At 37.3% G+C, this 14,993-nt stretch overlaps 2 protein-coding genes across 3 annotated transcripts; one reads left to right on the top strand and one right to left on the bottom strand.

Annotated features, from left to right (window-relative positions):
• Nucleotides 1-186: 186 nt before the first annotated feature.
• Nucleotides 187-5,689, bottom strand: LOC121946478 (PRA1 family protein 3-like). The gene is made up of 3 exons (XM_042491048.2): nucleotides 5,443-5,689; nucleotides 4,621-4,838; nucleotides 187-2,099 (listed from the first exon to the last, which is right to left on the bottom strand). The coding sequence occupies exons 1-3, from the start codon at nucleotides 5,622-5,624 to the stop codon at nucleotides 1,924-1,926; spliced, it is 576 nt and encodes a 191-aa protein (XP_042346982.1). The 5' UTR covers nucleotides 5,625-5,689; the 3' UTR covers nucleotides 187-1,923.
• A 755-nt stretch (nucleotides 5,690-6,444) lies between these two features.
• LOC121946477 (NEDD8-activating enzyme E1 catalytic subunit-like) lies at nucleotides 6,445-14,861 on the top strand. 2 transcript variants are annotated; one of them, XM_042491046.2, is made up of 18 exons: nucleotides 6,445-6,586; nucleotides 6,688-6,726; nucleotides 8,129-8,252; nucleotides 8,397-8,477; nucleotides 9,006-9,088; nucleotides 9,446-9,526; nucleotides 9,615-9,658; nucleotides 9,738-9,802; nucleotides 9,909-10,064; nucleotides 11,670-11,772; nucleotides 11,882-11,992; nucleotides 12,117-12,170; nucleotides 13,148-13,184; nucleotides 13,269-13,350; nucleotides 13,472-13,572; nucleotides 14,131-14,194; nucleotides 14,283-14,337; nucleotides 14,444-14,861. In XM_042491046.2, exons 1-18 carry the CDS (start codon nucleotides 6,567-6,569, stop codon nucleotides 14,530-14,532), a joined length of 1,389 nt encoding a protein of 462 aa, XP_042346980.2. In that variant the 5' UTR covers nucleotides 6,445-6,566; the 3' UTR covers nucleotides 14,533-14,861. The 2 variants fall into 2 exon arrangements, with proteins under 2 accessions (XP_042346980.2, XP_087938076.1); XM_088081950.1 differs by lacking the exon at nucleotides 6,445-6,586 and having other exon boundaries at nucleotides 6,701-6,750.
• Nucleotides 14,862-14,993: the final 132 nt, after the last annotated feature.

The following is a 14,993-nucleotide window of genomic DNA, read 5'->3' as shown; positions in this document are numbered from 1 at the left end:
CCAATGACAGTATGTACAATCCTGGAGGGGATGTTAATTAGTTCGCTATTCAGTAGTTTAAATAAGCATTTCATTTGTTTCAGGAATAGCCTGCAATTTGTTTCACAGAAATATTAAACTTAAAAAAGACAAAAACCTGATTTTGCGATAAATTAGTAGGATCTATATATTCACACTGAGTCTCAGTTGGGAAAAGATGGCAACATGAATCAGGTTATCTTTATTTTTATAGAGGACAGCCATGTTTCACTTCCAGTTCTGTGACTTCATTATCACTTTTCAAGAATGAAAAAAAGTCACATAAAAACATCGAGAATATATAATAATATAACATAAACAATCTTTGTAACCCGCCATTTGTGAAGGTAGCATGCACAAACTGCAGTTAGTGTGCACGTGTGGAAACGTAACAGGAAAACAGCTGCTCTTACTATCAGGAGTAACAGTAGAAAATGAACAACTGACATTATAGATGACAGATTAATTCATATATGTATATTTTTTTCACAAGGAAAAGAGGATTTGACTTCTATGGAGCCCCATAAGTCCCGAAAGGTGATTTTTTATTATTTTTTTTAAATCTTGTACGCACAAGTTCATTATCTTGTGGAAAGATTATGCTGATAACATGGTTCCTGCACATTTTCATAGACAAAGTTTCAAAACCTTTCCATGACTTTTAAAGGACTCATAATTAAATTTCCATTACAATAGCAACAAATAACACGAACAGCAGTACGCATCGGTACCCTCAGTAAAAAAAAACAAAAAACTATGCTGGCCAATCAATGCATATTAGAGCTGCGTTATGTCAACAGCTACATACATTACATTCTACATTTATGTGAAATTCAGTTAACCACAGAGAATTACTGTAACAAAATTCCATAACTTTTCCATAACTTTAAAGGATTTTACTAATTCCATGATTTTCTCAGGCCTGAAAAAAACAAATTTTGGAATTCCATGACTTTTCCAGGTTTTTCATGACTTGCCACAAGAAAATTAATAATAAAATATGATTTTTCAGTACTTTAGGGACTCCCAACACAGCATGGGGAAAACAACCTGGGAAGTTAATTAATTTAATAAATAATTTGTCTCACTGCCAAAATTATGTCCTTTGTATCCTATAGCCATTTAATACATTTCTGCATGCTATATTAAGAAAATAAAGACACATCAGAAATAACAACAAACTTTACACATCATGACATAATATTCAAACAATAAAGCTGCACTTGCCATTCATTTTTCAATATTGCATAGCTGTGATCAGAAGGGATACACTCAGGCCAGCCTGCACGGTCAGGAACTGTGTGCACGCATCTTAATAAGAATAGGAATATTTAAACTCCAAGATTATTAATCAGGCCATATAACCATGTCTACACGAGAAGCAAACTGGTCTCAAACCAGTATTCATACAGGTCCAAGACGGGAGTTATTGCTATTCAATAAGCAGTTAACAGTTCACTGGGTTTTGGGTAAATTAAACATGCTTGTGTTGAGGTAGCAAACTGAAAGGATCTGATTTTAGAACAAACACAACAGATATTGTGTTAAGACATTCTGCTTCATTTTGCTAAAAAATAAATACTCAGTCGTCATGGGGAACAAAGTCGACAAATGATTTGTATTTGGAACATTTTTTGACACAGGAATGACCTTTGGTAACCTTTGGTGCCCATTGCCTTTCAACATCCAATCTACGCTGTGATTGTGCAAATCTTGTAATAATGTTACTATCCATCTGTGAGTCACACAAAATAGAATGATGGATGAAAAAGTATGGGAATGCAAACGTCAGTAACTTTACATGTACAGAGGGGATAAAAACTCAACACATGGGACTATGCTATGGAAATTTTAATCCATACTATATGACACTGAACTCCCCTTGGCACACGTTTGGCTAGCTTCTTATTCCTTCAGTTTGCTCTCAATGAAATCCTGAATCTTGTTCATTTTCTCCTCCTGCTGATCCAGCAGGTCCATGATGACGCCCATGGGGGTCTTCTTCAGCCCGACACCCTCAATCTTGTTCTCCAGTCTGTTCTTCATGTTGCGCAGTCTCAGAGAGGCGTGGATCAGAATTACTACAGGAGAAACAAGATATTTATATTATGTGGACACAAGAGCATGAATTTAAGTCTCAAACTTCAGTCAATCAGACTTTAAAAAACACACATATATAACAATAATAAGTAAAATAAATAAATAAAATACTCTCAGTTGTAGATAAAAGGAAAATAAAAGGATAACAGCACACATAATAATACCTTTTTAGTTCAAACAAAAAGCCAAACTAAAAAGGTAGGCCTCGAGTTGTTTTTAAAAAATGATTTTGCCTGGAACACATCCTGAGAAAATTAAATGTGATACTGTTGAAACTCAGAAATTAAAGCAGGTGTAAGGACCGGCGTGTGTTTTATGCCCGTGGCAGACAGATACTGAATGCATGACATCAGCCCGTAAATGCAGTTCTGTCCAAATCAACAACCCATAGCAACCCGTCAACACAGGCAGCAGTGGGCAGGCCTCCTGGGAAGCGATCAAACTGCCTCATCTATCCGCCACCATGTGAGAGCTGCTACATTTGCTCTAACGATCCAACCCATCAATTATCCAAAGCACTCTGCCAACTGCCTGACTCAGAATTTATTTAGAGAACTGTAGCAAACCCAAAACTATACATCTGAGCTACAGTTTACTCGCTCTGTAATAACGACTTTATTTTGCAATCTGTGTCATGAGTGAATCCATGTCGGTGACACTGAACACGCAGTTCAATCCCTACAGTGAGTCAGTATGAGAGAGCGCTTGGAAAAACTTGTTCACCCGCAGAAAAACCTCAGTTATGCGTCCCTGTGTGACTCACATCCCCCTTTACTGTTTACGTGGAACATTAGCCAACAAGTGTTTGCAATATACTGTAAAGAACGCAAGTTACAGTTCTGATTACACTAAGCTGAGCACTACATCTATAAAGATACTTTAAGTTTAAGCAGTTCTAGAGAGAACATTTTGGTCACATCTATTAAACTAAAGTGTTGTGAAGCTGGATATAAGTAAAAATAACCTGTTTTACCCCAAAAACTTATTTGATGCCTCAAATGTTTTGCATTTTTGTGTCAAAATCACAGCATAGCAGAAGAAACAGACAGAGAAAGGAGTGTTTGTGTGATTCCTCAATACTAAATCTAACTTCACCAGGGCCATGCCCTTAAATTACAAATGGGAGTGTGTGGGAACTGAAAGGACACAATTAAAAATGACTGACAGCTCAATTTTCCATGATCTATTAGTACAGGTTTCTTACTGCTTAAGGCAAATTTGTTTTAAGACACTGAATGACATTAAGAGTCAATAAGGTCAATTCTACAATAAATAAAACTGAAGGAATAAAAACCAAAATAAAATCAATTACTTAAGGTTAGGGACAATTTTAACCCAATGTTTATATCAAATTAAAACATGACTTTTGGGGGGGAAATACCTGGCATTTGTTGGTGGGTTTTGGGGCTATTTTGTGTTTGCCTTGACTCCCATTGTGCTGAGTTTGAAAAACTTTTTGCCATTAAGTACACAGAGCCTTGTACTGGTCTCAGCCATACTGCCAAAATCTTGCTCAAATTGTTAATTTTTTTTTTTCAATTTATTGATCCTCATGTCATCCATAGTTCAGCAGACAATGGATCCTTTGCTCGGAGCATCCTGGCTGGAAACAAAATATGTGTTGTTGGTTCCGCTATCCTGATCTGCATGACGTTAATGTGAGAGGCATTTTTAATTTTACAACGCAAAGTAAAAAAAAAATATTCATAAAATCCAGCACCCCATGTTTCATCATTTTAAGACTTTTAAAAATTGATTTTAGAAATGTAAATACTAATTAATGCTTAATGAATTAATGATTAATGAATTAAATGCCCTCTGAGACTTTTGAAGGACCTATGACAGGGACACTCAACTTACTTTGCCCGGGGGCCACTCCTGCAAAATGACAGGAGGCCAGGGGCCAATTCAAAAACAACTATTAATGATAATACATAAATAATTAGCCCAGACCTTTGTCAGGGGTTCCCAGGCACTTTCTTTGATAAACAAGCTGATGATGCTTTTTGTAATACATTCTGGCACCTTAACTGCGTTCAAAATACAAAAAATGTCGCGGTGTAAATCATTTTATTTTTTATTGTGAATTCGAAAATGGTCAACTGGCTACCCGGCACCCTGTATTATGATGCAAGTGATGTTTTTAATTTACCATGTCAAGTAGCTACAGGTAAGCTCATGGCAACATTGGCTTTTTAATTATTTTAAACAGAACAAAGTCAAACTTGATAAGATCTTGGAAACAGCAGTTTGGCGTTTTCACGTGACCAAAATTCCATATGCATGTGGTAACAATAAAAAAAACATCTCCATGAGCACTAAGCAAACTCCAGTCTGCACTTGCCATGGACACATTTTTTCATTCCACTAGAAGATTTTTAGGGCACTCTGTGGTTCATAACACCCAAATAAAATAGGGGAACAGTAAATATAGTGCTTTGCCACAGCCTGAATACAACTGTATGACGTCTTTGAAAGTAAACGGTAAACACTGTGACTTACACAGCAAAGGGAAAGTGATGCCAAAGATGAAGACCATGACGCCGCCACACAGCGACAGCAGAAAGTAACTAGTGACCATGACCCCGATGACAAACAGCGTGGGGTTCTTCTTTTTGAAATTCTTGACCATGGCCTTGTTCTCTCCTGCCCACACTGAACCCATGAAGACCAGTGTCACCACAGCTCCTCCCAGAAACATGCCAAATGGGTTCAGGAACCTGGAAATATGAAAGTGAGATATTGTACATGATGTGCTCCTTTGAGTGAAGGCATTGTTTTTAAATAGCACAACCTGGTGGTAAAACAACAGCTGACACTCTGTCCGGAGGGCAGATGCCTGCAGTCAGGCCTATATACTCATCACTACATCATGCTCGATTCACAGAAAACTATCAAACCAGCTTGATGTTTGCAAAACTAGAAGCAATAACATGTGAATGTGGGAGCTTCAGATTAAATGTAACATCACTGATTCTCATTAACACTCAACATCCGGTAAGTAACGTTTACTAAAAAAAAAAAAATGTTGACATTACAGTAAGCACATTTTAAGCTAGCTGCAGTGTTAACTTATAATGACTGCTAGCGTTACTGAAGATAGTTTAAAGGAAAATATGTAACTGCTAAAGGCCAAGAGAGCTAAATGTCTAAAAGTCAAAGGCTGCCAAGAGAGTCTGAGAGCTTTAAATGTTGGCACAACAAAAGGAAAGGTGACAGAAATAGCCTGTGTGGTCATGATGGGTGTGGACAGAAGGTATGCAGGCTAATTAAGCACAGAACCAGAGATGCTAGCTGTCCTGTTAGCATGCTGTCAGAACTCACCCTACAATGAGGAAAACCACCACAGCCACGGCGAAATAATTGGTCTGGTAGTACAGTAAATTACTGATCACTCTGTTGTTCCACTTTGTTAAATCTCCGAACTCGGGTTTGGCGAACCGGTCCGTCCCGGGGAAGAAGTCATCCCACGGTCTGAGGGGTGCGAGCTCCATTTTGGTTGCCATGTCTTCAAGCGCAGCAGAGACACACGAACACAAACATACCCGCACGCGCTACGTAATATTTTGACAGGCCAGCTGATCGCCGTCTGTACGTGGAAGGAGGGGGAGTCAACAAGCCGTACTCCCGTTCAAGATCTCGCGAGAGTTTGGGTTCTCGAGGAGATGTTTGGAATGTTGGACTTGCGTTCTAGAATGCGCAGCAGCACCGATAGACGTCTAGAATGTTTTGTTTAACATCCAAAAAAGAAACAATTGAATTTCATTTAATTTTTAATAACAACAACAACAACAATAATTATTATTACTACTATATTTATTTTATATTCATATTAATATTTCATTTATATTTTTTTATTTTATATCTATATTTCTATAGAATCCAGTAATTTAAATTCGATTCAGGAAAATGGTTTATCTTTAAATTTGTGTAAATTCTGAAATTCAAAACGGCAAATTATGTTAATTAAAATTATGTTTTGCGATATAAAAAAAAAACCCAACCTTTATTTATATAGCTGATAGACATATATCAGTCTATGGTATAGCTCTATAAACAAAGCTAAGATATTCAAATCACTACAAATATTTTTCAAAATAAATGCAGCAATATTTAGCGCACATGTTGTTGTGAAAGTAAATTGTGAATAAAAAAGTAAATAAATACATAAACAAACAAACAGACTGTAGCAGTGTTCAGAGTGTGCCTTCTAATGTCTGATTTAAAGTTCTGTCATAATGTTTTCTAGATCACATTTATTTGTAATCTGATGCTACACTTAAACCTCATTGATAGCCAATTTTTATGGTCATTATAGAGTTCGGACTGAAGAGAAGAAGCAGGATATTAGTATATTTCCATGGGCATTTGGAGCTGCTGCGTGCAGGGTGCAGTTTTGACTCTCAGAAACACAGCAGGAACAATCGGGGACATGGGACCGTGAAAGTATGGCGGATGCCGAGGAGCCGTAAGTCTCAATGGACGAATAATATGATTTTATCGCAGTTAAACTCGCGTCTTTCGCCGTTAACCGACATGCTTGAACCCTGTTTTACTTTCCTCTTCCAGGGAGAAGAAAAGAAGGCGAATAGAGGACCTTACTGAGAAGTTAGTGACGAATGCTAAATAAAGGTCTCTGACTGGCAGCAGGTTTGCGTTGCACTGTGAGCAGCGACTGCTGGGCCAGGAGACATGAAAATACACATTTTAGCAAGGGACAGCCTTAATAACCAAGTTAGCTTTTTATAAAATACATGCACTTACGCAGTGTATCCATTCACAGTGTCACACATAATGCAGAAACCCTGCACTGCACCAAATCACGCAACCTGTCTGCAAAACATATCCCTGAATGTCCACAACGTTAAAGCTGAGAACCAATTCCATACTAAATACTCACCCTAAGAAGGATTTGAGTATGTAATTTTGTGTGTATAAACTCAAACAAGGCAGAATGCATTCTTAAAAACACTTGAATCATGAATGTGAACAATGCACTGCACTGTGACGGAGCGTGTGTTGTATAAAACAGTGAAGTATATTGGTTTGGGGACTCTCGGTTTCTTAATATACTGTGAGGATTAGTGTATAGTACATACTGTATAGGATTGGAGTGTAGTAATGAATTGGGACACAGTATTACGTTTATGAGGATTTTTAGCCATCTTTGTTATAAATCTGGTTTTCTGATGAACATGCTGCAGTCCAATCTCTTAGTTTACTGGTTTGGCTCTGACCCCACAGCAGGGTTCCTGTGGATCCCTAAAAGGTCTTAAAAGGCATTGGATCCATTCATCTTAAAATATAGCCTTAATTGATATAAAAATGTCTTTAATTAGTCTTTCAAAAGTCTTAGCAATGGACATATGAAGTATGATTATAAGGAATTGTTTTTCTGATATTGTATGGTGAAAGCTCAAAATTATGGATAACTGACAAAAAAAGCCTCTTGCATCAGCATCATCAAAAAGTCATGCCACAATAAATATTTGGGAAAGTTCACCTGTATCTTAAGAAACCATTGTCAGTTCATAATTTTTTCCCCTTCAATTTTGGCTATTGTAAAATTGATCTTAAATTTCATTACAAGTGGCATTATAAAGGTCTTGAAAAGTCTTAAATCCCACTTTTTTTTTAAATTTTTTTAAAAGATGTAGGAATGCTGCTTAGTAGAGAATATTTCTACTGTGTCTTATAAGTTAATATCTGTGAGATGTTTGATTTTTAACTGAAGAGTTCCCCTCACAGTGATTTTCTTTTACTGCAGAATGATTGCAGGAAAGTAAAAAAAAAAGTGTAGCCAATTAAAAAAAAAAAAAAAAAAATCCTGCAAAGGTAATCTTAATTTGGCCCCACAAATCCATCTCAGTTTGGGAAAAAAAACTATCCCATCAGTTAGTCAAAGACAGCTTGTGCAGTGTTAAGAAAAAAAACAGAAATTCACCATTTTCAGCTAAATAAAAAGAGTTGTAGTACAAATTCAGTGTATCGCGGTGCGTTGTGTGTCCAGAATGGCTGTAGATGGTGGACACAGGGACGGTGGTTGCGACTGGGATGGTCGGTGGAATCATGTGAGGAAGTTTTTGGAAAGACCGGGCCCGTTCACCCATCCTGACTTTGAGCCAAGCACAGAGGTGACTTTGAAATATTTTCGTTGAACAAAAGCACAGTTTTTTCATGTGTAAATCACTCTTGTAGCTCAACTCTGTCCGTTGGTAATGATTTTTTTTCAAATCACACTCTATTCTTTACTTATTGCGGTGTTTCTTTCATCTCAGTCTCTACAGTTCTTGTTGGAAACATGCAAGATTCTGGTCATTGGTGCAGGAGGACTTGGATGTGAACTCCTCAAAAATCTGGTAGGAAATAGTTTTAAAGGAATATTTGACCCATTTCTATGTTATGTTAAATTTGTAAAGAAAACATTGTTTCTCTCACATGGTGAACGCTTATAGTTGAAATAATCAAATCCTGCAGTATAATCCAAGTCTCATTTTTCCAGTCGTATGCTAAGTACTTCCCAAACACATGCATTTTCACTAAAACAATACACTATAGATCACTGTCGCTTTCGAGTGAAGCACCCTGAGTATGTCAGAGCATGCACGTGTGTATAAGCTCTTTTGAGCAGATGTCAAATGCACGTGCCTGCCCAGGCAAGCTATTGCTTTTTGTACTGATGTGTTTTAAATTGTAACATTTCAGATTTAAGTATTCTTTGTTCACTGTGGAGACACAGGAGAAAACGTTTTCTTCATGAATTCCAGTTAATGCGATGAGTAAATGATGAATTAATGTATTTACTTAAGTGTAGGCTAAACAAACACAAATTACCTTTGCCGTTTGCATGATTTGATAAGTTCTTACTGAATCTTTTTGTGCTGTAGGCCCTGTCAGGGTTTCGCCTTATTCATGTGGTTGACATGGACACGATCGATGTGTCCAATCTCAACAGGCAGTTTCTTTTCAGGTAAGTTTCACCTTTGTCCTTCTTCTTCCTTATAGTTTTAACAGAAGTTTTATATTTGATAAATACAGCTTGTGGTGAAAAACATGTAATTTTTTAATTTAAATTTGGGTATATTTGTCACAAAAAGTGGGAGATATTCATTTCCATTCATATAATATTTAATTGATTTATATACAACTTATGAAACAAGATAATAAGCTGTAATAATCTGATAGTGCTCATTTTAAAATACATGAGATATCATGTCATGTGTACCTGCAATAGAGTGACATGAATTTTCCATCAAGTGACTGTAGCACTGTAACAATATCAGTGTAATAAATCAGATTATATTCAGAATCTGTTATATGCATTTAGACCCAAAGATGTTGGACGACCAAAGGCAGAAGTGGCTGCAGACTTCATCAACAGTCGCATCCCTGGATGTAAAGTTGTCCCGTATCCTTTGAAGCAACCATTTTTTACAGTTAATACACTGTAAAAAATATCTTGACAACTATTTTTGTTCCCTATCAACAACATACAGTCACTTTAAGAAGATCCAAGACTTTGATGAGTCTTTCTACAGACGTAAGTATTTTGTTTTTCAAGATTTATGCACCGGTGGAACTTACAGAGTAAGCAGTTTAAAATGATCATCTCTTTCCAGAGTTCCACATCATCGTCTGTGGACTCGACTCCATCATTGCCAGACGCTGGATGAACGGGATGCTGGTAGGAAAGAGAGATTTGACATTTTTGTTCACTTGATAAACCGTTTCATATTAGGAATGTATTTGTGCAATCTGTGGTGAGTTATGTTTGACTTTGCCTTCCCTAGATTTCCCTCCTGAGCTATGAAGACGGAGTCCTGGACCCCAGCTCCATCATCCCCCTCATTGATGGAGGAACGGAGGGCTTTAAAGGAAACGCTCGAGTCATTCTGCCCGGCATGACCGCATGCATCGACTGCACATTGGAGCTGTACCCTCCACAGGTCAGTTTTCAAAAGTTATTTTCTTGTAGTTTAACTTCAGAGTCATATACAGCAGTTCTTCTATTGTCAGTAGATGAATTATATGACAGAATGGTTAACCAACTTTTTACAAAAGCTTTTGCATTTGCTGTTCAACTTGTCTTTTGGTGGGAGAAATCATCTGTGGTGCACAGAAGGTGATGTTTCACATTTCCATCTGCACCAACAGCTGCTCGCTTGGGGGAAAAAAAAGGAAAAAAGATTTGGGTCATAAACATCAGCAATAATAGCTACCAGACCGAAACAGAAAAAGAAATGGTGCTAGAAAATTAGAGAAAAATGTGACACATGCAGGCAGACGAGTGAAAAACACGGGCTGTATTCACAAACACTCCCAGAAGACCTCAATTTCTAGCCAGGAGTCCGAGCTTAAGAGTTTCAGAAAAAAATGCCTCAACTCTGAGCAACAAAGGGGCAAAATCTTTTGTCTTATCTTATCTTAGGAGGAGTGTTTGATCCCGTTGCTTGGTATTATCAATAATTTAAAAGATGTGATTGGTTGTCCTTTTTGTGAGCCTGCAGTGTGTGGACACCCAGTGGAGATGAAGTAAACTGCATCACAATATGAGACTGAAAGGGACGTAATAGTGTGATTATTTGAGACAGATCCAAGTCATCACTGCTGCACTGCTGCCAAATATCTCAGTGTTGTGAACACTTTTATTTCTGGTGTTGGTTGGGAGATTGGAGCACATCTAATTCAATTTAATGTTTATTTAAAAGGGACATAGCACATTAATGAACACCAGAAAATCATTATTTTATCATAACCCTAACCCCTAGAGTACTGACTATTCTGCATTAAAAACGCACACAAAAAAGGAAACAATAAAAATGTAATTAAAGGTTGCATATGTAACTTTTTACATGTATTAATTGCTTTGCGTGGCCAATAGGTGAAAATATTGGAACATAACTTAAAAATGGAGACTTTCCTAAACTTTCTATAACATATGCTGGACACTGGACAGATTTCTATGTCAAGGATTCGGGACTAATTTTCCTGGTAAAACCAAAGGATTTGACGTTAGGCATGCTCCTAAGTGCCTTGCCTGTTCCCAGCTGATGGATTTATAAATAGCTCCGCTACTGAGCTAAAGTGTGCAACAGTAGCTCAGAAATGGCACACAATGGCACACACTATAACAAACAAACACTTTCTGCTGGGATGTGCGCCGGCGGATATCATGGATCTGTCGGTTCAAATAAAATATTGGAACATTACAGATAGTTATTCTGAAAATAATTTGAATATATTTTCCAGCGTTTTATCAACATGACGTCGGTCAGCCCTGTATGTCATATCGCTGTTTTGGCTGATGCCCGGGTGCTTGCTCGTGCCTACAGAGTGTGAGCACGAGCAACAGGAAAGAGACTGCAGTTTACTTCAAGGCCTCAGAAAGAGGTGTTAAAAATAAACTTAATTTAAAGAATTCAAGTATTCAACTCATTCATGAACACTTTCAAGCAGGTATTTTATTGTTTTGATAATAGAGGTGAATAGAAAAAGGGCTTATGTGCTCCTTTAAATGTGTTTATGCTTGACCTTAATGTTACGATCCGCAGATAAATTTCCCCATGTGCACAATTGCGTCAATGCCGAGGCTACCAGAGCACTGCATTGAATATGCCAGAATCTTACAATGGCCCAAAGAAAAGCCATTTGGAGGTAAGATAAAATATTCACTTTTTCTTTTACCTCCAACATAGCACTTAATCTTTAGCCTGTGTACATTATTACAATAAAGACTAACGACAAGGGTCTTTATCCCAACTAGATATGAGCTTAGACGGAGACAGTCCAGAACACATCCAGTGGGTGTTTGAAAGAGCCCAAGAAAGAGCTGCAGAGTTCAACATCACAGGAGTAACGTACAGACTCACTCAAGGTGAATTAAAGGAAAAAGCTTTTTTTTTTCTGATAACTTTCTCGTCATAACTGACAGCTCACAGGTTCTCAGTTATTTGTTGTAATGGGCTGGAATTAAACTGGTGACGGTTTTTGTGTCACAGGAGTTGTGAAGAGGATCATTCCTGCTGTGGCATCAACTAATGCTGTAATCGCCGGTATGACACTCTAAAGTTTTTGACGCAGTAGCTGTTTCTGTTGAGAATGGAACCCCTTAGGGGACATAGGGGACGAAAAAGAAATACTTTTGCGTTCTCCTAAGAAACTTTAGTGATATCTCCCAAAACTCTAATTTTCCCGGAAATATTCGACTCGTATTCCCAGGTTGTGAAATACTGATGATTCATCATCCCCCTCCGCATCCGATACCGACGCACAAGGCAAACTTCGGAGCGCAAAACTTACCTTTTTTTCCCATTTTTTTCCTTACTCATGTCCCCTTGGGGCCTCCGTAGTTCAGAGATAATGACAAAGGAAATATTTGGCAACATTCATAGAATATCTTTGCTGAAATAGCGAAAGAAACAGATCCTTGTTGCTACTCCTGTCGAGCCAACTGTTTTTGCACAGCACATATCCAGTTTACGTGATGAAGGTAGCAGATTTACTAATTAAAAACTGTTGTAATTTTTTAAAATTGTGGGTCTTCAATTTGACGCGGTAGTAAACAAAAGCAGGATTCTTATATCTAGCTAACGATAATAGCAGATTTTATCAGCTATGGCTAGCGAGCTGTGTAATACTAATTCCATGAGTTAGTTGAAACCTGTGTCTCCAGTTTAGGTTTTAATATTTCAGGTTGACTTTTTAAGAAGCAATAACCATGGAAAAGTTTTTTAAATTAGCACGTGACGGCTTCATACCTGATAGAAAGACAAAACATTAAATCATACAAGACTTCCTGACAAGTTAGTCGTCCATGTAGAACATAAAAATAAAAATAAAGAATAATCCATTTTCTAGTGTTTTGCCCTTGTGTTTTTATTTGAAAAGACAAAAAAGCTGACCCTGCTACTGCTCTTATTGTTCAATAATACATTTCTTTTTTGAGGGGGGATTTATTATTTATTGTTTGCTACTGAAACAAATATGAAATTCTTGTTACTAGATTTAATTTTGTCTTTGTTCTCTGTAGCTGCCTGTGCCACTGAAGTTTTTAAAATTGCTACAAGGTCAGGAGCAAAAACAATTCCTAATCTCTCATCCCGGTTGATTTGTCAAACGAACATTACTTAACAAGAAATTTTATTTTGCAGTGCGTATATTCCTTTAAATAATTACCTGGTCTTTAATGACGTGGATGGACTCTACACCTACACGTTTGAAGCTGAACGAAAGGTTTGTTGTACCTTAATTGTCAGTAACCACAATCACCAGTGAGCTGCTGGTCAGAACTATAATGTGCATTTCTTTGTACAGAGACTAACCAGTTTTATTTTGCATCATCTTTTATCGGCAGGAAAACTGTTCAGCCTGCAGCCAGGTACCTCAGGACCTCCAGTTTCCTCCATCTGCCAAATTACAGGAGGTTTTAGAGTACCTAACAGAAAACGCCTCTCTGTGAGTATTCCGAAAAAAACATTTAATGCTGCTTTTTATAACATTTATTTATCAATTTTATAGAGCAGTATAAGAACACAATGGACAAAAAAACAGCAACAGAAGAAAGTGAATGCACAAACAAACAACAGCAAATAAACAAGCACAATAAAAAAATCAAATCAAACAGGAAAAAAACAGGACATTGGTGGTTAAAAACAGACCAGAGAAAGAAAAAATACACATGAATTGCAGGTTATTGACATGTGATACATTGATACAGTTAACCTGTTAGACCATTAACCATTCAATTCAATTTTCTGATCAGATCAATAATTGGTTGCCAGATTTTCTGAAAGAGTTTGTCCCTGTTTGACATAGTGAAACTTATTTTCTCCAATTGTACAACATTTGCTGATTCCATCAGCCACATACTCCAACATTGGTAGGTTTTCAGATTTCCAAAATTGTAGCAGTAATTTTCTCACTAGCAGAAAGATGATCTGAGATTATTTTTAAAGCTTCCTTAGGAAAAAAAAAACAATGATGAGTTTACAGTTGTATATAAATGATTTCCAGACAAATGAAGTCCCCAGCTATCACCACAACTCTGGAAGGCAAGAATAAGACGCTGTATTTGCAGGTAATATAGTCTTTGAGAATGCTGCATGGTGTCTGGTCACTTGCATTTCATCATAAACTAAAGTGCGATGACCACATTTTGATTCCAGTCTGTTAAATCCATTGAGGAACGAACCAGGCCAAACCTCTGCAAAACTTTGAAAGGTAACAAGATGCATCGATTTTATAATTCCCAGTCTGTCCAAAGTAAAGCAGCCACTGACTTTCATATTCATGTGTAATGTTTGGGGTTTTTTTTGGTCTGATGCAGAGCTGGGCTTGTCGGATGGACAGGAACTCGCTGTGGCTGACGTCACCACGCCCCAGACGGTTCTCTTCAAGCTCAATTTCACCACCTGAACATTCATTACAACTCTCAGCACTGACGTCAGATTGACTGGATCTGAATGCTAACGGGGTCTTGCATCACAAGGTTACTGGGATGTTGCAGGAGCACATTTGATATAAAAATGTAAATAATATGAGTGAGGTCTCTCTCGTGAGATAGGATTGGATGTCATATGAACACGGAATCATTTAACAGCATTGGTTTTTTTTTTATTAGTAATGTTGTTTACTTCTTTGTGTACTTGTCATGTGCTGACTTATATTGTAGCGATTTCCCTGTCAATCAAATGAGAATAATGATGTGCACTGTGCTCTAATAAAGTTTTATTATCATGGTTGTAGAGGAAGCCTCTTTAAACAGGTTTTTGTCATGATCATCATCTTTACTTAAAAACATCTGAGCAGCTTCACTGGTTAACTTTGAATGTACTGAAAGAAACTGAATTACACAACTTAAATGCATTTTATGCCAC

Source organism: Plectropomus leopardus, chromosome 9, assembly GCF_026936395.1.
Source record: "Plectropomus leopardus strain MGB_pleo_1.0 chromosome 9, ASM2693639v1, whole genome shotgun sequence".
Taxonomy (NCBI): domain Eukaryota; kingdom Metazoa; phylum Chordata; class Actinopteri; order Perciformes; family Serranidae; genus Plectropomus; species Plectropomus leopardus.
Note: the sequence above shows the minus strand (reverse complement) of the source record. Positions and strands in the feature narration are given on the sequence as shown.